Source organism: Lithobates pipiens, unplaced genomic scaffold, assembly GCF_037356315.1.
Source record: "Lithobates pipiens isolate NorthernLeopardFrog02 unplaced genomic scaffold, aLitPip1_a1.2 Scaffold_3, whole genome shotgun sequence".
Classification (NCBI taxonomy): domain Eukaryota; kingdom Metazoa; phylum Chordata; class Amphibia; order Anura; family Ranidae; genus Lithobates; species Lithobates pipiens.
The window spans coordinates 22,354,202-22,375,135 of record NW_027507790.1 but is presented as its reverse complement, the minus strand read 5'-3'; the positions used below and the strand labels follow the sequence as shown (position 1 = coordinate 22,375,135).

Genomic DNA, 20,934 nt, shown 5'->3' with positions numbered 1-20,934 from the left:
AATTTCTTCAGTGTTGTGACATGAAAAGATATAATAAAATATTTACAAAAATGTGTGAGGTGTACTCACTTTTGTGAGATACTGTATATATATATATATATATATATATATATATATATATATATATATATATATAGTGGGAACTCTAGGACATTTCCTGTGTAAAGTAAGAAGAAGGTACAACCTTTGGCTGTGTGGACCCTGTGGGAATATCCTGTGGCCTAGCTGCTAACATGTGACCCTTTTAGCAAGAGGTATTCCCCAGCAATCTTGCTAGAGACCAAAGATGTGCAAAAGGACCATGTGATGATTTTAAATGAAGCATGCCTATCCTATTAACTGTTGAACTGTCCCATATGACTTATAAGAAGTTCTAGTAAAATTTCAGAACCACAACCGGCTTATGTCTAATTCTTCTCAAGCCTTAGGTGGCAAGCGCGATGGCTAAACTATAGTTGAAGATGAGGAGCTCCCTACAGGAGAGGGGATCCACATATACTGGGAGACCAAAAGTTTGCTCTGTCTATTGTGCCCAAATAGTCATGCATTTATAATATTAGGACCTTGTTTTTATCCCTAATATTACATATATGTTATTTGTAAGTTGTGTGGGTTTGACATTTTTGGGGATAGCAGTGTGCTATGACAATGGATGCTGCCCCTGAGTACAGTAAGATTGGATTGTGGTGGAATTGGTGATAGCATGGAAGTCCTCAAACTGCAGAGGTTTTGAAATATTCGAACATCCTTGAATTTATTTCCAGTTTTATATAATGTTCTCAGCTCTTGTGTCAGAGTTCAAAATCTTAGCATTCGTTCACTGACTTATCTTGACAATGCTAATTAATAAATGAATCGCATGGATGAAAGCTACATACCCCAGTCTCATAAATTGGATTGTCAAACTCTGTTTCCACTGTTATCTGGCTGTAAGGATGAGAATACATGAGAGGAAGGCGAAGGCTGGAATAGTATCTGCACCTGGAAAGAGAAAATTACATATTACACGTGCTAATTTACCATGCAATGCCTTTAATTTAATGTTTATTTTTAATTTTTTAGGTAACACTTGTACAAATAACTTCCTAAGGAGTTTTAACTGATATTTTTATCTCCCTATGGGGAAGAGGACTATAAGGAGGTTAAAGCAATTTGAAACTTCAGTTGGGCTTTAAAGATTAGACTGAGTTGGGTTCAGGTTCGTGGCTGGATTTAAGCCTAGTACACACTACTAGTTTGACAGCTCAGATTGGAGCCACTATACTGACAATCCAATGCTAGTACAGATTTCTGCCCAGCTGAGCTATTGTGTTCTGACAGGGGGACTCCCCCCCCGCCAGAACACTACAGTCAGCACTCTCAGCCATTGGCTGAGAAAACTGATCGGGAGCTTGCCGCCTCTGATTTTCCAGGATGCTTATCAGACATGGATCAGCTGCCATACACACAGGTGGAAGCCTGACATTTGGCCTGTGTGTACTAGGCTTTAGGGTTTATGCAGGGTTAAGGCAGGGTTAGGCAACCTTGGCTCTCCAGCTGTTTTGAAACTACAAGTCCCATGAAACATTGCAAGACCCTGACAATCACAGGCATGACTCCTAGAGGCAGAGGTATGATGGGATTTGTAGTTTCACTACAGCTGGAGCGCCAAGGTTGCCTACCACTGGGTTAAGGGCTAGATTTTTGTTAAGATATGGGTGGCCATAAACAGCTTCATCATATTTGATAGCCTAATGCAATGGTTGGGAATGGAATAGGCCTTTTAGGCTATCCTATGGGGCAAACATTTTGGTGTAAGAAATGCTTTTTATCCTTTAGCCCTTGTACACACGGTCGGACATTCCGACGGAAAATGTCCGATTGGACCGTGTTGTCGGATAATTCGACCATGTGTGGGCTCCATCGGACTGTTTCCGTCGGAATATCCGACCGACAAAGTTTTAGAGCTGGGCTGTAAAATTTTCTGACAACATGATCTGATCTGACTTTGTCTGATCGTTTGTAGAGAATTCCGATCGGACAAAGTGCCACGCATGCTCAGATCAAATTCCTAGACCAAAGCTATTGTCTAATAGCCTGAACGTAGTCCCGTCATAACGAAATAACGTCATCACGTTCCGAACGATCGGATTTTCCGACAACTTTGTCTGACCGTGTGTATGCAACACCAGTTTCGGACAAAATCCGTCGGACAAAATCCGATGGATTTGGTTGTCGGAATGTCCGACCGTGTTTACAACGGCTTACAGAATTCTCAACCTCACAAAACAACGTTCCTGGCCCTTTCTTCTTTTCAGACAAATACAGAATGGGTCTGCATTATAAAGCTAAACTTCTAATAGAACAAACTACAATTTGTGCATCATATAATTGATCAAAGGCTAAACTAAACGGGATGATTTTATCCTAAACCATTCAAGGGGCTTAACCACTTTTTTGCTGCAAATTGTGCAATAAATCCTGTGATTGCCAGCAAGTAGTTACACTGTTCAGTAGTATGAGGTGAACATGCCCCTGTAGTTTAGCCCTTTGATAACATTCCCACCTGAAAACATTCACACATCAGTAAAATTATTGTTTTCAGACACAGTTTTTCAGCTGTGATGCTGTCTTTGTGAACTTTGTCTGCGCTGTTTGTGTCAATGTCAATGCGCTAGAGAAGGATGTACTGTATGAGAGTGTTATTAAAGCCTTCAGCAAGCAGCTAAGTACATGTTCTAGCTGGAAAAATACAAGAAACCTTGAACATAAACAAAAGTCTCTAACATCAGAGCACACTGCAACCTTGAGAAGTAGTACTATTGAATAACTGCTAGTAAATATCACTGTTCCTCCCGACAGATCATTCTACATAAATAGCACAAATAAACTGTATTCTGGTAGTTTGACAACAAGATAATTAGATCATGTCTTTATAAAGCCTATTGAACGTAAATTGTGTTATCTGACAAATAAAAGTTGATTGCGATATTCTGTTTTTTGTTTTTTGTTTTTTGTTTTTTACTGCAGTTTATCTATATTTTATTTATTGCAATAGAGTTTATATGCAGCTCCCATTATTTTAGTTAATCCTGTCTCTTCTAGTCTGGTACTTGTTAGCTAGTTTTAGCTTAGGGCTTGACAAACCAGCATAGGCTAGAGCCAGGTTACACATCCGATGGCCACTTTCGGTTGTTAGGGGTCCTGTTGCATGTCCAATTAGAAACTACAATGGAGAGACTAAAGCACAGAGTAGATAGGTTGACTCTGAGTTCCCGTGCCACACCACAGCTTCTGCGTGTGAAAAGCTGTGTTCCGGGCCGGTTGGACAACAGTTGGAGGAACTCCCCATCACCACTGGTCTTGTCAGGTTTCTGGCACAAACACAAATGCCACATCACGATAATCCTCAGGGACCCCTGTAACTGAACATTGCTGCAACATTCATCTGGAGTTATCTTTATTAATAACTATATTAATAACCAAATAAAATTGAATAAAACATGGCATCCTTGTATTTGGCGGGGGGTAACTGAGACCGTAGATGGAGCTGCCCTGACTGCTCTCCACTGTCCTTCCCCTTACCTTTTACCTTTCCTTTGACCAATTTTGAGAATCCTGGATATATCAACCTTGATCGAAAGGTGACATTTAAACGCAAAATATTTTGCCTGTCTCTCTATATAACATTTCTTGTACAGTACTAATCTGATAAAACAACTGTTCTGTTTGTGGAATTTGATGTCATTTGCCTATTCCTAACTGTCCTTTGGATCCTACTGGTGCTCTTGTGTTATAGAGGGATATTGAGGTGGGGGGGGGGGGGGGGTGGTGTAGAAAATAGTCCACTAAAATAAAGTCTCTAAGGTGTAATGTCCATATGAATCATGCAGGCAGAGTAAACAGCCCACTCGGCGGAGGCTCATTCCTTAGAGTAAAAAGTGACTCTAAAAAGCAAACAGTAGAGGGGGGGGGGGGGGGTAACAGGCTCCAACTAAGTGTAGCACTTTAAAAAAAGATTTTAATATATATAAAATTAATACACTCACAAGAGAACTGTAAAAGCAGGCATAACATGCTATTAACGTTCTGTGAACACTATCATGGTCCCGGTCCACCAATGGAAACAGGCTGTGGTTTTGCTGATTGGAAGCATTGATAGCTTCCAGTGCTTCCTGATGCTCGTGGAATGTAGTGATGTCAGGACTGGAAGTGATGTATAGATATGGCGACGTTGCGGAGCATGTGCTTGTTCTTCAGGCCATACTAGTGCCATGTTAATTGAGGTATGTATGGGAAAGCAAGGGGGCAGAGGTTGGCAGACAGCAAAGCCCAGACCCCGCAAGTATCAAATATTAATAATAATTTGTTATTATTTTATGCTTGCTGGTTATTGCTGCGTTTACAGTTCTCTTGTGAGTGTATTCATTGTATTTATATTAAAATCTATTTTACTGTGCTACACTTAGTTGGCGCTTGTCCCCCCCTCCTTCCTTCCACTGATGCAAATCTGGGTTAGGTTTGTTTTTCATTCAGACATGTTTCTCTCGTTATATGTTTTGTATGATTTATTAATGGTATCTGTCGTATAGTGGTTGTCACTTTTGTACCCTTTCTTTTTGTATTTTACACAAAAAACTAAAAAAAGTTTAAAATTAAATTTACCTATTCATGTTTTAAAAATAGGTCAGCTAGCTAAATGTATTTCCAATTTTCTTTTAGGGCTCATCATATCACCTTCATTAGGCTGGTTTGCTCTATGCATTTACAATGCATGGACAAGGTAAATAATATTGATTTCAAGGGTACCAGTTCAGAGCAAAGCTCTGCATTGGAAAAAAATGTAACATTAGTTGCAATGCACTACAACTAGTAGAAGTCATGTAAAAGATCATGCCACAATTGCACAGTGTCATCACTGGAAAGCCTGCAGAAGCCAATTTGTTCTACAGAATGTCGTAAAATTTAATGAATGTATTTGTAGAGAAACATTGGTTAATGGTTCCATACTATTATTGGTGTAGTTAGATAATGGGCTACAGCAATATGGAGAAGCCTTTTATTCTTCTCTCCTACTGAGATACTGATGTTATGCTACACCATTCTCCTCTTGCTAGCAGGGGAGAACTAGAGCCAAGTAAGCCTATAGACTTTTTTGCAGAGAGCAGAGACTCCTGGGAGTTGCAATTTCAGATGGCAGCCATATAAAGGGACAAATAGACTCTTTACACTACAGATCTCAATAGACACTGTGAAGTAGGAGAAGTGGATAGATGATTTTGATTAAACTGCATGGGGACGTTATTCCTCTTGGCACAGAGGGAATCAGAGAGAGAGAGCAGCTTTGTCTGTGGAGATCCAAGCGCTTCCCACATCACAGCACATGTACCAGTGCCACAGGGAGAATGGAGCATCCACTCACTCTCTGCTTCCTATGGCTGAGTGACTGAGGGGACCCCTTCTACAGCGAGAGGGCACCGCAGCATCATGGTGACTGGTGAGAGGGCTATTTACCCATTGCTGATTCTGCTAGCAGGGACTGAGCCACAAAAAGCAGGACATCAAATATCCCCAATCCATACCACACCCATACTGCACTCTATACCGCATTTATTCAAATCTAAACTGTACCGATACCATCCCTATACCGCATTATACTGAACCTTCACCACATCTACCTTGAACCTGTGCCGAGACTATTGCACACCTATAATGTACCTATACTGTATGCAGGTTAACTGGGACTGTCATTGAGTGCACTGATGCTCTGGACTCGGGACTACTCAACCCATAATAATTATTCTGAAAACCATCCCCTTGCCACTTCCGCTAACATCCCCCTTTACTTTTCGACAGTGCATACCTAGTTGGTCTAGGACTAGCATTGCAGCCATATATGCGATATGGCAGCATAGTTCCAACGCATGGTAGATTAAACTTTACTACCACTCACTGCTACACTTGAGGTGGCCTTGCTAGTGTTTATGCTGATCGGGATGTCAAATATCATCTTATGCCTAGTAATTACTGTTAATTACTTTGTATGCTAAATTGTATTAGTACCATTGTTAATCCATTTTATACTTGCCTAGTTACCAATCACATTGGGTGACAATATATTAAGTTTGCCTCTACTACCTGGTTTGTTACCTATTTTCTTTAGAACACTACTATTGGGTACCAAGTCATAGAACAGAGGACCCATTCAATCCAGATGCCCCTATTGGGGGGGGGGGGGGGTGGGTAGCGCTACATTGGGTTCACATCATATCTCGTATTGGACATTTGTTTTATGTGTTGATAAAAGGGAATATATTCACATCATATATTCATATAAACATACACACAATTTAAAATTAGAGAGAGGGAGACACATATTTTTTGGTGTTCTAATACTGGTGAAATCCTTTCACTGTAAAGGCTCTGCTAAAGGAGAATTAAACCCTTGAATGATTGTCTTTTATCCCACTAGAGTACTTGTCACACACCATCTCAGTGGATAAAAGTTTATTGCTGGTTCAGTTCTACTTTATCAGCAGAAATCATCTTATGATTTTCCAACCCAGTGGATCAATTTAATGGTAGCACTAGTCTGTTGTGATCATTTAGTGTTCCAACATGGTTTATCTATCACATGATACTGTAGGAACCCATAACATACAATTTGTGCTCATATTTTGGTGTCTTGAGAATATGGAGTTAAGAGATGTCAATCTTTAATTGCAGTATTTGAGCCATTTCCTCTCACAGCAATGATCTGTGCCGAACCACCACAAAGCACCTTGTCCCCATGTTGATGAGGACAAGGGCCTCTTCCCAACAACCCTGGCCGTTGGTTGTCGGGGTCTGCGGGTGGGGGGGCTTATCGGAATCCAGGATCCCCCTTTAATAAGGGGGCCTCCAGATACCAGCCCCCCACCCTATGTGAATGAGTATGGGGTATAATGTACCCCTACCCATTCACCTGGTGAAAAAAATGTAAATAAAACACAACACAAGGTTTCAAAATCATTTATTGCACAGCTCCGGGGGTCTTCTTCCATCTTGGGGGGTCTTCTCACTGGACTCCTCCACTATCTTCTGCTATTTTGCTAGCTCTTTTACTAGCAGAGGAGCCCGGCTTTCTTCTTCATCGCTGCGTGGGGGGTCTTCTTCTGACTTCGGGGGTCTTGTCCCCCTCTTCGAGGATCTTGTCCCCCTCTTTGGTTCTTCTTGCCGGGCCTCCGCTTTCTTCCTATACCTCTTTTACTAGCAGTGGCCCGGTCTTCTGTCGCCGCCGCCTCTTCTTCCGACTTCGGTGGTGTTGTCCCCCTCTTCGGTTCTTCTTGCCGGGCCTCCGCTCCTTCTTCCAGCTCTTTTACTAGCGGCGGCCCGGTCTTCTGTTGCCGCTGCCGCCTTCTCTTCTTCTTGTTCTTGTTCTTGTTCTTCTTCCTTGAGATGTTGACTCAACACTCACTCTGGCCGCAATGACAGGGATGCGGTCTGTGGCGACTTATATAGGGACAATGGGCGGGGTCACCGGGTGATGAAAGCCCCCCCATATTGAGGTCATTTGGCCTAGTATGGTTCAGGAGGTGGGGCACTTGCTTGTCTCCTCCCTTTCCAGACCTGCCAGGCTGCATGCTTGGATAAGGGTCTGGTATGCCATTTTTGTTAAATTTTTGTTTGGGGCTCCCCTTAAAATCCATACCAGCCCTAAGGGTCTGGTTTGGATTAGGGGACCCCATGCCACTTGTTTACTTCATTCTTATTGCTGTCATTTATATTTTTTTAATTCAGCTGTCAGCGGGAAGCCCTTTCACAACTGATGACTCGGTTGGTAAGGATGGGGCAGCCATATGGTGGAGCCACTACTCATTTACCGCATGCATTTTATTTTATTTTTTGTGAATTGACTTTCACTGCTGCTTTATGCGGTACTGAGCACCTAAATACAGCATGGGATCTGGTTCTGTGAGTGGAGCTCAGTGTATGCTATTGCATCCAGTCATTGTCTCTGATCACCATCACAGCAGTACAATGTCACCACAGTAAAAAAAAATTCACATACTGTCACCAGAGCAGTGCAGTGTCACTATGGTGCAATGTCTGACTACTCTGATATCACTGTATGTCAGCCATTGTCTCTGATCACTGCCACAAGCATTAGAGCCTTGGTATGTGTACACCCGGTGCGACTGCTTCTGAAACTCAAGGGGGTTATCCATACACCTGTATGACAGAAACAATGTTCCTTATCACTGCCACACCAGTTGCAGTGTCGCAAAACCAGTGTATGCCAGCAACAGTGTTCCTGATTGCCAGCACACAAAATCTTAATGTCACTATCCCAATGAAAGCCAGACACAGTGTTCCTGATCACTGTCACAACAGTGCCAGTGTCACCAGACCAGTGTATGCCAGCAACCATGTCCCTAATCACCACTACTCCAGTCCCAGTTTCACCAGACCAGTGTAAGCAAGCAACAGTGTTGCTGAATTGACCCATTTGCAAGTCCCACTGACTACATTCCTGTGAGACACCGTTCTAAGCCATATATTGTTCATCCTTTTTTCAGTGTCCAGTACTTCCTAATCACCAAACATGGCACTCCTTGGGATCAGTCATTTACCAATGGGCAAGGCTTGCTTGGTTTATAGGAACAGGGACTACTATAGGTGACGCTACACTAAGCTATATGCTCTGCCCACTCGTACGGAGCTGACCATTTCAGTACACTGTTTTTGATACAACTGGTTAATTTTTGTGATACACAAGGTATGTCGAGTACAATTAGTCGATTGAAAAAGTCCCACACATGTACCCAGGAGGAGTAGTAGAATGTATTTTGAGTTAAAAATTCTAAGTATGCCCATGCTGTGTGTAAAAAATATCTTAATAAATTGATAAGTTTGTGTAAAAAAATAAATTAATTTCCTTTCCACATTTTCTGAAAGCTTGTAGCAAAAAAATGAAGTCTTCAAAAGATTCACCACACGTCTTAAAGAAAAACTTGGGATGTTTACTCTTTAAAATTAGGAAATTTTGTGGGTGTTTCCACTGTTCCAGTGCTATAGGGCCTCCGCAGATGTGATTAAATGTGTAATTTATGCTCCTAGAAAGCCCAAAGGTGCTCCTCGGATTTTTGGCCTTTCTATATGACTAGGCTGTGAAAAAGCCTCACACATGTGGGATCACTATACTTGAGAGAAGGAGTAGTAGAATGTGTTTTCGGGGTGCAATTCTAAGTATGCCTATACTGTGTGTTAGAAACATCTTATTAATTAACATTTTTTTGTAAAAAATAAATAAATATCATGCTTACACATCCTTATGCAGTGTGGTTTGGATCCTCAAACAATATTCAGACATTTCAGAACTAAAAGTGAAATGGGGCAATTTGCTATTGTTTTTGATAGTCTCAGAAAGTTTTTGCATTTCTGATACTCTATCTCCTGTGGGTAAGTAGCTGTATATCAAGATAATTTTGCCTTCCAGTTTGATTGAATTTGTATCACTGACTCTTACTCCTACACTTTAGAGGGTGAAAGTCGCAGCTGACCATATGGAAAAAACTGCATTTGTCATTGATTGGAAAATCAATCTAATTAATACTGAAAATTCTTCCGGGCATACTTATGATTCTGCAGTTGCCCAGTCTGAGTCTCAAAGCCCTATTAAAACTTCTACTCTATTGCCAGCTACTTAATTGCTACTTAGCTTTCTATGGGGTTCCCTGCTCCTTGTTTTAAGTTATTCATGCTTCATTGATAGTTTACTCTTTCACAGAGACTGTCTTTCCATACAAATAATTTGTGTTTGCCAAATGGTTATTAGGTATGTCTCTTCTATAGTTAAAACCCTTGCAATTGCAGCTTCTTCCTTATTTTTTTTGTTTCAATTTGGATAATTAGAAAAGTATACTTATACAAACTCTGAATGCACTTTAGTTTAGGTCTTTTATGGCTCTATGCCCAAAAATCAATAGCTCTTAGCTGAAAGTCTGAGCACTACACCCCTCTCCATATTGGTGAATTTCATCTAGTCTTACCTATATATGGCAATCTGTTACAAACCTCATTTCACTTTATGATTCACTTTATAGCACAGCAATATTTATTTTATTTTTTTATTTTATATATATATATATATATATATATATATATATATATATATATATATATATATACATACACACAATATTTCACAAAAGTGAGTAAACCCCTCACATTTTATTTCATCTTTCCATGTGACAACACTAAAGAAATTACTCCTTGCTACAATGTAAAGTAGTGACTGTACGGCTTGTATAACAGTGTAAATTTACTGTCCCCTCAAAATAACTCAACACACAACCATTAATATCTAAATCACTGTCAACAAAAGTGAGGTGTCCAAATTGGGCCCAATTAGCCTTTTTCTCCTCCGGTATCATGTGACTTGTTAATGTTACAAGGTCTCAGGTGTGAATGGGGAGCAGGTGTGTTATCACTCTCACTCTCTCATACTGGTCACTGGAAGTTCAACATGGCACCGCATGGCAAAGAACTCTCAGAGGGTCTGAACAAAAAGAATTGTTTCTTTACATAAAGAAGGCCTAGGCTATAAGAAGATTACCAAGACCCTGAATCTGAGCTGCAGCATGGTGGCCAAGACACTGCTGCAGAGGTTGAAGGGGTGGGGAGTCAGTCTATCAGTGCGCAGACCATACGCCGCACACTTGCATCAAATTGGTCTTCATGGCTGTTGTCCCAGAAGGAAGCCTCATCTAAAGATGATGCACAAGAAACCCTGCAAACAGTTTTCTGAAGACAAGCAGACTAGGGACATGGATTACAGGAATCATGTCTTGTGGTCTGATGAGACCAAGATAAACTTATTTGGTTCAGATGGTGTCACTCACTCAGGTTGAACTGGATGGACTGGTGTCTTTTATTCAACCTTACTAACTATGTAACTATGTAAGTGTGTGTTGCTGCAACCAGGTAAGGAGTACAAAGACAAGTGTGTCTTGCCTACAGTCAAGCGTGGTGGTGAGAGTGTCATGGTCTGGGGCTGCATGAATGCTGCCGCCACTGAAGAGCTACAGTTCATTGAGGGAACCATGAATGCCAACATGTACTGTGACATACTGAAGCAGAGCATGATCCCATCCCTCCGGAGACTGGGCCGCAGGGCAGTATTCCAACATGATAACTACCCTCCAGACCTAAACCCCATTGAGCACCTATGGGGCTTTCTCAAACAGAAGGTGGCAGAGCGCAAGGTCTCTAACATGCACCAGCTCCATAATGCCATCATGGAGCAGTGGAAGAGAACTCCCGTGGCAACCTGTGAAGCTCTGGTGAACTCCATGCCCAAGACGGTTAAGGCAGTGCTGGAAAATAATGGGGGCCACACAAAATATTGACACTTTGGGCTCAATTTGGAAATTTTCACTTAGGGGTGTACTCACTTTTGCTGCCAGAGGTTTAGACATTAATGGCTGTGGGTTGAGTTATTTTGAGGGGACAGAAAATGTACACTGTTATACAAGCTGTACACTCACTACTTTACATCATAGCAAAGTATAATTTTTTCAGTGTTGTCACATGAAAAGATATAATAAAATATTTACAAAAATGTGAGGGGTGTAAACACTTTTGTGAGATACTGTATATACACAGTATATAGAGGGCCGTCTTTAGTATAGATTGGACCCAGGGCAAAAAATTTCTTAGGGCCCCCCCATGCAATTTCCCTCTCCACCTGCTCTGAGACATACAATAAATAGCAGCTAGACTTAAAATCAGTTTTCTGTATCAAATCAGGCAGCAATTGAGATTGATTGCCAGCAGTTACAGCATATCATTACTGCTTACTGACTAGTTGCTAGAGGTTAGAGCACACATTACGGCTCACTGATTAGTTGCTAGAGGTTACAGCACATCACCTCCTCACAGCAGGGGAGCACGATATACATAGGAATGCTGCCTTTATTTGCATACCAATGCCGCCGTCCACAGCTATTTACTTAGTATTGTTGCCACTATTTACATACGAATGCCGGTTATTTACATGTAAACATAGGATCTGCGGGTGAGTCATCTACACACAACAATAGGGCAGAGCTGGGCAGCATTAGTACCAGCACTTCACACTGAGATATTGGGACACAGCACAGGAATAAAACTTCAAGGGACAAGGGAATTTAAACCTGGATAGTTGGCAAGTATGAGGCAGCTGTTTTGGGCCCCACAACAATGACAGGGCCCAGGGTAGCTTCCCCTTTTGCCCTGCACTGTGCTGTTCACCACATCTGCTTTGAATATATATATATATATATATTTAATACCATTGCTTTGTAATCTATCAGGCCTGAATGCTGGGCTTCCAAATTAGCTTATTGATTTTTGAAGCTTCTCTAGACTCATAGGGAGATATGCTGTATGGGCACATATCACTGCTCCTAATTATCAAACTGTTGAACACAGTGATTGAGATGCAAGCATTTCGCATACACAGTGCTCATATTATTGATAGTTTTGTATAGGCCATATGTAATGCTTATAATACCTAATTTATTCTTTTGTATTGTATTTCGCAAATGACGTTTTATGCACATGTTTAAAATTGTAGTCAATATGTGTATATACTGAAAACTGTCCACTAGATGTCAGCCTTGCCATACAATTCCATGAATTCATTCTTGACATTTTTTCTGAACTAAAGAATATCAAGTGTTTATTTATTTATGCTTATGTGGTCTTATAAATAATAAAATCTGATTAGTCTGGACATCGCTTTCATTTAGCCAGGCCATTGGTAGTCATCTGTCTGGGCTGTGGTTTGACATTAAACAGTCAACTGGTTGGCAGAGCTTGCTGGCTTATTCTCCTGGGAGTTCACAGTTTTTTTTTTGCGTTGCTAATCTCTGCTTCTGCTCTTTGGATCTTACTTCTGGGTGCTCCACCTTTCCAAATTCCATACACATGCACCCATGTTCCCTGTGCTTTCAAGCATGTTTTCTAGCCAGAAAAGAATGGCTGTCCACACGCGTACATAAATGTGCATTGCCACACATCCTGATTAGTCACACTGCTTTGTAGGTAGGGCTATTTAGGGGCCACTATCTCTATATTGTTTTACCTGAAAGCCAACACAGACTTCTACCGTGTTTTCCCGAAAATAAGCCCAGGTCTTATTTTTATTTTGGCAACAAAAGACCCAGTAGGGCTTATTTTCAGGGTAGGTCTTAACATATTCTCTCTCTCCCTGCCTGCCAGAAAAACCCCAGTTTGAACAAACTTAAAATGCCCAAATCCTTTCTTTTACAGTAGCACACAATACAGAACGTGTGTACCACTGCAATCTAACAGTGCCAAACACCGCAGCTCTCTTCCACCTCTCCCAGCCGCCAGCAAGGGACCCTAGCCCCCCTCCCTCTGCAATGCTCGAAACAGGGAAGAGAGCACACCAGCCAGCATGTGAAGAAAAAAAATCTGTAAATACCGTGTGGAGACAGGATTATCCATGCTGCATACTGCACACAGTTTAACGTGTTGATTGCAGAGGCTCTGCACCGTACCGTCAGTGACCCGCGAAAGCTCTGCAAAGGGAGGGGGGCGCGATCCCCCACAGACAGGCGGGAGAAGAGGAGACCAGCGGGGAGATCAGCTGTGCGCAGCTTTGTATTAAAGGCGCCTGACACCGCTAGAGACACACACAGCACACCACTGTAACAGGATTATAATGTGTTTCCTCGAAAAGCACACAATCACCTCGAACTAGGGCTTATTTTCGGGGTAGGGATTATTTTGCAGTCCTCCTGGAAAATAGCGCTAGGTCTTATTTACAGGGGAGTTCTTATTTTAGAGGAAACACAAATTCAAATTTATATCAACTCTCCCATATGCCTGGAGCACACTTTCATTCAGGTCCGGGATTATACTTGTGGTTACAGGATAAGGCTCAGGAATCCATTTGAACACCTGGGGGCCCATAGTTTATGGGTCCCCAGGCCACCCAACTTGTGTCCTGTTGTGAGAGTAGTTCTCTGCTCACCGCCAGGATGATGACTTCTTCTGTTAACCATCACAAGCTCCCAGGCTAATCAGGTTTGTACTTGTTACACAAAGACACGCTGTTCCCCAGGTATTGGCTGTGCATATTTAACCAAACTTCAATCCAAAACACGAATTCTTAGTCATTACATCAAACTGCAGATAACTGCACACAAATCCTATTATATAGTTTTTAACAATCCACAGCATTTAAAATAAGTACTGTTCCAAAGATATTGTAATGCCACGTACACACAATCGATCGCATGTACGCGGCATAACAGTAACTTCATTGCAGCCCATAGAAATGGTAAGCAGTCCAATCCCAAGGGTGCTTCTCTAGTAATGTCCAGTAAAATAAAAGTGTGTGTGGGGGGGGGGGGGGCGTTGTGGTACTCACAATTACCATTACACTTTTTCAGAGCTCCTTCCTAGTTACCAAGGTCTGCAACTCCAGGCTGGGCTTCTACTCTAAAGGGGAGAACCCACACACTGCCTTCTTTTACATCCTGGCTTTACTCTTGCCATATTGTAGCGACCTCCACTATGTCTATCCCATCCCTTAAAATTAGAGACAATCTCTTTCGGCCTACAGGATTTCAGAATAGAAGGAAAATAAGGCCGCGTACACACGAGATGACTGTCCGTCCCACTTAGTCCGCCGAAACACATTTCAGCGGACAGTCCGCTCGTGTGTGCGCTTCAGCGGACTTTTTCAGCGTGCAGTCTGGCGGACTAAGTATTTCGGAATTTCCGTAATATTGTCCGTCCAACTTTGGTTTCAGCGGACAGTCCGCTCATGAGTAGGCTAGTTGGACGGACTAAGTATGGCGCATGCTCAGAAAGGATTTACACGGCGAAAGGTTGCATTGCTGTGTATTGGACTTCCGATTTCTAGTCCCGTCGTACATGCTGTACACGTCATCGCGCAAGCTTTCAACAGACTGTTTGTTCATCGTGTGTGGTCAAGTCCGTTCATTCGAAAGTAGGACGGACTGTCTGTCGGATTGTCTGACGGACTAAGTTGGCCATACAGTCCGCCCATGTGTACACGGCCTTACTTTGTCTTTTAGGGATAGCATTTTCAATTCTTGATTTGCTATTTTACAGTTTGGTAGACTTTGGGTGCAACCATTTCTTTTTGTTTTTCTAGCCTTGCTAGAACTCCAGTGCCCTCATCGTACCGTAATTCTTGAATAATATTTACTACTTTGTTCGACATTCGGCTCTGGTTCATTTTGGCTGCAGACATTTGACATTTGACTTTGCTTTCAAATTCCTTCCTGCCTAGACCTTTGGTACTGTACGCTCCTGACTCTGCTAGTTTAACAACTACTCTCTAGATGGCTGGTGCATTGACTACCATCAGCTTTTCCCTTCTGCCTAAGTTCCAAGGGGCACCTGATACCGATGTATGCACACAAAGCATCCTTGAAAGTAAAGACTGGTGCAGCAATGGTTGTAAAGCCACAGCTAATCCCTGTATTTTACAGATTAGGATTTTGAGCGGGCTGCAGGAGAAAGGTTTGCACAGATGTATGTCAGACAGCAAGAAGCAGTGTCCTAGTAAGACTAGAGCTGATTTACTAAAACTGGAGTGTTCAAAATCTGGTGCATGGTAGCCAATCAGCTTCTAACTTCAGCTTGTTCAGTTAAGCTTTAACCAAAAAAACGGAATCTGATAGAGCTAGATCAGATTTTGCACACTCCAGTTTTAGTATCAAGCCCACACTGTTCTGGAGCCAGCCTGCATTGGGTTGCACTCAGGTTAACCAGATTGGCCCCTTACTTACTCGTTTAAGGCTTACTAGACTTTAAAAGCAGCAGTGCTTCTGTGTATTGTAGTAGGTCTTATCTGTAATGCATCATGCAGTGCAAAGTATGTGACTAGAGAAATCGATTAAGGCCCCTTTTACCTGAAGGGTTCGATCAGGTCTGCCTGTCAGTTTTTCAGGCGAACCTGATCAGACCTTTCATTCACCCCTATAGAGCGACGGATGTAAACAGACTCATGTCCGTTTACATTGGCCTACCTAGTCTAGGTAGATCGGATCATAGTGCAGTCAGGTGTAAATGGACATCTTTGTCTGTTTGCACCCGAGCACCCAGCAGAAACTGAGCAGACATTGATCTGTCATCTGCCGCTCTGATTTGATCAGCAGGGGATCAGCAGACAGGTCTCCCTGCTGATCCAAATAGAGTCTGCCCTGCGTGAAAGGGGCCTTAAATGCAACTGTAACTAAATCTGTTTTTTAGTTTTTATCAAGAGTGAAGGTCAAGGTAAATCTCAAATTTTGAGTTGCCACCAGAACAGGACTAGAGGGAAACATCTTTTAATAGGGACACTAGCTCTGGTGAACCTGATAACAATTAGAGATGTTCCTCATTTTGGAGGGATTTCTTCCCACTTCCTGTTGTGGCTATAGGACAGGAAGCAAAGGGAAATCTCCCCAATGACAAAAAAAGTGGCAGTGGTTATAACCCTCCCTTACGTTATCCAAAATTGAAAAAAATGTTTTAGCTATACTTCTGCTTTAAGTACAGTGCTATTCAGCCAGTGGTTTAAGAGTGCCTAAAAGGATGTCTTCACAGTTGCACTTCAATGAATCTGATTAGCAAATGTATGTTGCTCTGCATGTTTGTCTATAGGGACCCCTTACTGTTTACTGTTGCCTCCAGCAGCAAAGAAGAACTGTCACCATGTGCGTGTTAATGACCTTTGTCAGCTAAATGTGACAGTAGGACTTCCAGTTGAAGGATACTGTGTGGCTGATGGCATATCTGCCCTATTCTGAGCCTACATCACTGACTTACCTTGTAATATAAATGTATGCTCCTCCAAGCAAAATTGAAATGATGACAACAGGGATGAATATTGCTAATGCCATATTTCCTCCTTCTAAAGATGTTTCTGCAGCTGCTTCTGCCACTGTATAAAATATGGAAAACACATCCATAAAGTTTCAGTCTCACATAAAGACATACATTTTTTTTAGCAGAATAAAATCACTAGGTACTGTGACCCTGACCAAATGAATCGGAAAAACAAAACAAAAAACGTATTGTATGCTCACTTGCAGTGTTTTTCTTCCCTTAAAATTCTCTAACATTCAATCTCAAGAGAAAATAGCCTAAGCACATTCGATCAATGCAGAAATACGTTAATACAATAGGCTAAGAACATTCAACCAGAAAAGGTCTATGTAAGATATGTATTTATAAAGAATGGCAGAGTTATTCATTCTGTGAAACTACATGTACTTGTTTTGTGCAAATGGGGGCAAAACCAAAGTTAATAGGCTATTTTTACTCCAGGTTGAATGTTTTATCATTTATATTAGGAAAAGAGTGAATCAGGAAAATACTGCATTATGACTGCTAGAAGGAACTGATGATTATAGTAAAAAAGTATTTAAGTGTAATGAATCAGCTGCTGCAGGGACTGAACTACTATACTGAACCGATTATGTATTATGTGTCAATTTTGTATAGCAGTTTCCTCCCTGCAGTAGCCAATTAGTTACACCAGCCTTTCCCTACCTTTTTACCCCAAGGGGAATCCCTGCTAAAACAAATTTATTGGGAGCCAGTGAATCCCTTAAATTGGTGGTTAGGCCCTTTTCACGCTTGTGCAACCTGAAAGTTTTGTGACTTTGATGTGACTTTGACGCGACTTTGGCACGACTTTGGCATGACTCAGACGTGACTTGAGGCAATGCCTGTGTAATCTTGAGGTCTATGGACCTCCATTCGCATCAAATTCAGACCAAAGTACTGCAGAGACAACTTTGAAGTTGCACAGATATGAACGGTACCCAATGGAAATCATGGAGTATGCCTAAACAGAACAAGTCACACAAGTGTAAAAGGGGCATAACTGTGATTGTCAGAACGCCACCCTTACAGACGGTGAAAAAGATCATAGGTATCATGCAGCTTGCTCTTTCAAACGACGTAGGCCCTGAACTATGCAGTAACCATCAAGTTGGAGGAAAATCCGTTATTGCTCAAGGAACTCTTAGAAACCTATGGAGGAAGCCTGGCTGAGCAAATGGATATGTCACCATAAGGTGATACTGCGGGCACCAATATGATAAACTGTTCCGCTATAATTGCAGACAGAAAAATTACTTTTAAGGCACCAAAACTATAAACTATTTAAAATGATCCATCTTTATTCAAAAATTGTATATATAAAAACAAGGTTGAAAGTAGGTCATTCCCATAATATTTTACCCCATAAGGTTGGCTAAATCCCCTGACAAACAATAATACTGAAGGTTTACTAGTTTTTCTAGAAATATCTTATACAGTATCACTCAGTCACTACCCACATTCTATATTTGTATATTATACTGTGTATATGAAATAGAACAACTGCATTTGAAGATACTATACATGTATGATGTTTGCTTTCTCAATCTGTAAGCCGTGCATTGATGCTCTGTTTTCATCCATTTAGACATTTGTTTAAGCTCTTAAAGAAGCACATAGTCGTGAAACATGTTAAGCAGGATCTAACCACCCCAGGATGTTATACCCTTAGAATTAATACATCTGCGAATGACCTACTTTTAACCCTGTTTATATATATATATATATATATATATATATATATATATATATATATATATATATATATATATATATATATATATATATATATATCTAGCGCCGGCTCCTGAAGAGTACGCGCTATGTGTTTTTTGAAATGTAATGTTAAATCTAAACCGCAGTTTGGTTTGGGTTTGATTGCTCCAAATTTTGACCTCAGCATCAGTCTGACTAGACTACAAGGTGTTCTGCTTGGCCATGGGGGTGGGGGGTCGCTGTCACTTCTGGCAGGCATAGTAACACAGTCTGGTTGGATGATTTAAGGTTACTTTGTCTTGGAGTCAGCCCAGTGGGAGTGTCACTCTTGCTGTGCCTTCAGGGAGAGGGTACTTAAGATGTGGATGTCACATGTTTCGGGGTTCTGGTCCAGAAGTATGTTCTGACTGCATGGTCCTGGTTCTCCTGACTAGCCCCCAGGATGCCTATGGCCTGGGGTCCGGATCCATCCGACTTTACATCTCGGAGCTGGCTAGCCCGAGGCGAGGAAACTAAAGGAAGGATTCGGAGGTGGTCTGGTGCCATCTCAGGTTGTGGAGAGGCTCAGCAACTTCAAAGTTATCCAGGGGAGGACTCTTCGGGAGAAGGCCATGCAAGGGTTGGCTTCTCAACAAGAGCCTAGTAAAGCTGAAGGACCTAAGCAAATCCAATCTTGTGCGGTATCGCCAGACCAGCTGCAAGATACTGGTACCACACGAGCGTTCTACAAGTTTTCAAGTTTCCTTACAGGTGTTCTACAATAAAGTCTGTGGCAGAGATTTGTTCCTGACTCAAGCACCCTGTTGGCTGCTAGGCCTGGTGAGAGAAGGACTATCCAATTAGGGTGAAGATCCAGCTGTGAATGGCTATTCTCTGGATTTATTCAAAGTAAGAGTTCTTCTATACTGTCTTTGACATTAAGAGTACCTGGACTTTCCACCTGAACCCTCTGATTCTATACTGAGAAACTGTTTGTTAACTACGTTTTTGCAAATAAAAATCCCTTTAAGCGGATCTGTCGTCAGTCTCTATAGTTCTTGGGCCATCTACCACGGAAAACCCCTAGATGCGAAGGTAACGGTAAGTCCATTAAAACCAGACGCTCCTTCGGTAGTCAGTGCTACATATATATATATATATATATATATATATATATATATATATATAATTTTTGAATAAAGATGGATCATTTTAAATAGTTTATAGTTTTGGTGCCTTAAAAGTCAATTTTCTTTCTGAAATTGAACCCTGTTTGAGAAATGGCTGCATTACAGTCAGTGGTGAGCACAGGTATCTTCATACACCTAGCAGAGGTCTACCTCATAATATTTCCACTTCTGGTCAAATTTTCTTAACCTATAGTGTTAGGTTGTATTCTCTATTGGTCAAATGCTCTTTATCTCTTCTGGTCAAATGTTCTTAGAGCTATTTTCTTTTAGGGATGAATGTTAAAAAATGTTACATTCACCCTGCAAAGACCCCTTTCACACCACGCCGCCCATAGCGTCGGCGGCAAAACGCCGCTATTTTTAGCGGCGTTTCACCGCCGGATTTTGGCATTTTGATTTCAATGGGGAGCAGCGGTGGAGGAGCAGTAAACACACCGCTCCAAAGAAGCTGCTTGCAGGACTTTTCCTGACGTCCTGCCAGTGCACCGCTGCAGTCAGACAATGGTGCAGCAGTTTTAGGGCGGATTGCAGGCACTATTTCTAATGCTATAGCGCCTGCAAAATGCCCTTGGTGTGAAAGGGGTCAAAAAGCAACATATAAGACCCCTTTCACACCACGCCATCCATAGCGCCTGCGGTAAAACGCTGCTATTTTAGCAGCGTTTTACCGCCAGATTTGCGGCGGATTTTGGCCGCTAGCGGGGCGCTATTACCCCCCGCCAGCGGCCGAGAAAGGGTTAAAACCGGCGGCAATACGCCGCAATAGCGGTGTTTTGTCGGCAGTAACACAGCACTGCCCCATTGATTTCAATGGGGAGCAGCGGTGGAGGAGCGGTAAACACACCGCTCCTTCACCTCTCCAAAGAAGCTGCTGGCAGGACTTTTCCTGACGTCCTGCCAGCGCACCGCTGCAGTGTGAAAGCCCTCGGGGCTTTCACACTACATACAATGGTGCAGCTGTTTTAGGGCGGATTTCAGGCGCTATTTCTAAGGCTATAGCGCCTGCAAAACGCCCTGGTGTGAAAGGGGTCTAAAATCTGACATTTCATAAACAGCATTATGCATTATGGGGATTAATAGTGACTTTTGCGTGAATGCTGAGACATTAGCCCTGAAATGTTTTTAATAAAACAGGTGTTGTTTTGTTGTCCTTGGTCCTCATGATGACATGATG

At 41.9% G+C, this 20,934-nt stretch overlaps 1 protein-coding gene across 2 annotated transcripts in view; it reads right to left on the bottom strand.

Moving 5' to 3' along the window:
* The window catches only part of SEZ6L (seizure related 6 homolog like), a 614,672-nt gene that overhangs the window by 11,123 nt on the left and 582,615 nt on the right, over nucleotides 1-20,934 (bottom strand). For both annotated transcript variants that reach the window (XM_077461365.1, XM_077461364.1), the window contains 2 exons: nucleotides 16,816-16,930; nucleotides 879-981 (listed from right to left, as the gene is read on the bottom strand). In XM_077461365.1, the coding sequence (XP_077317491.1) occupies nucleotides 879-981; nucleotides 16,816-16,930 (218 nt within the window). The remainder of the gene's footprint in view (nucleotides 1-878; nucleotides 982-16,815; nucleotides 16,931-20,934) is intronic.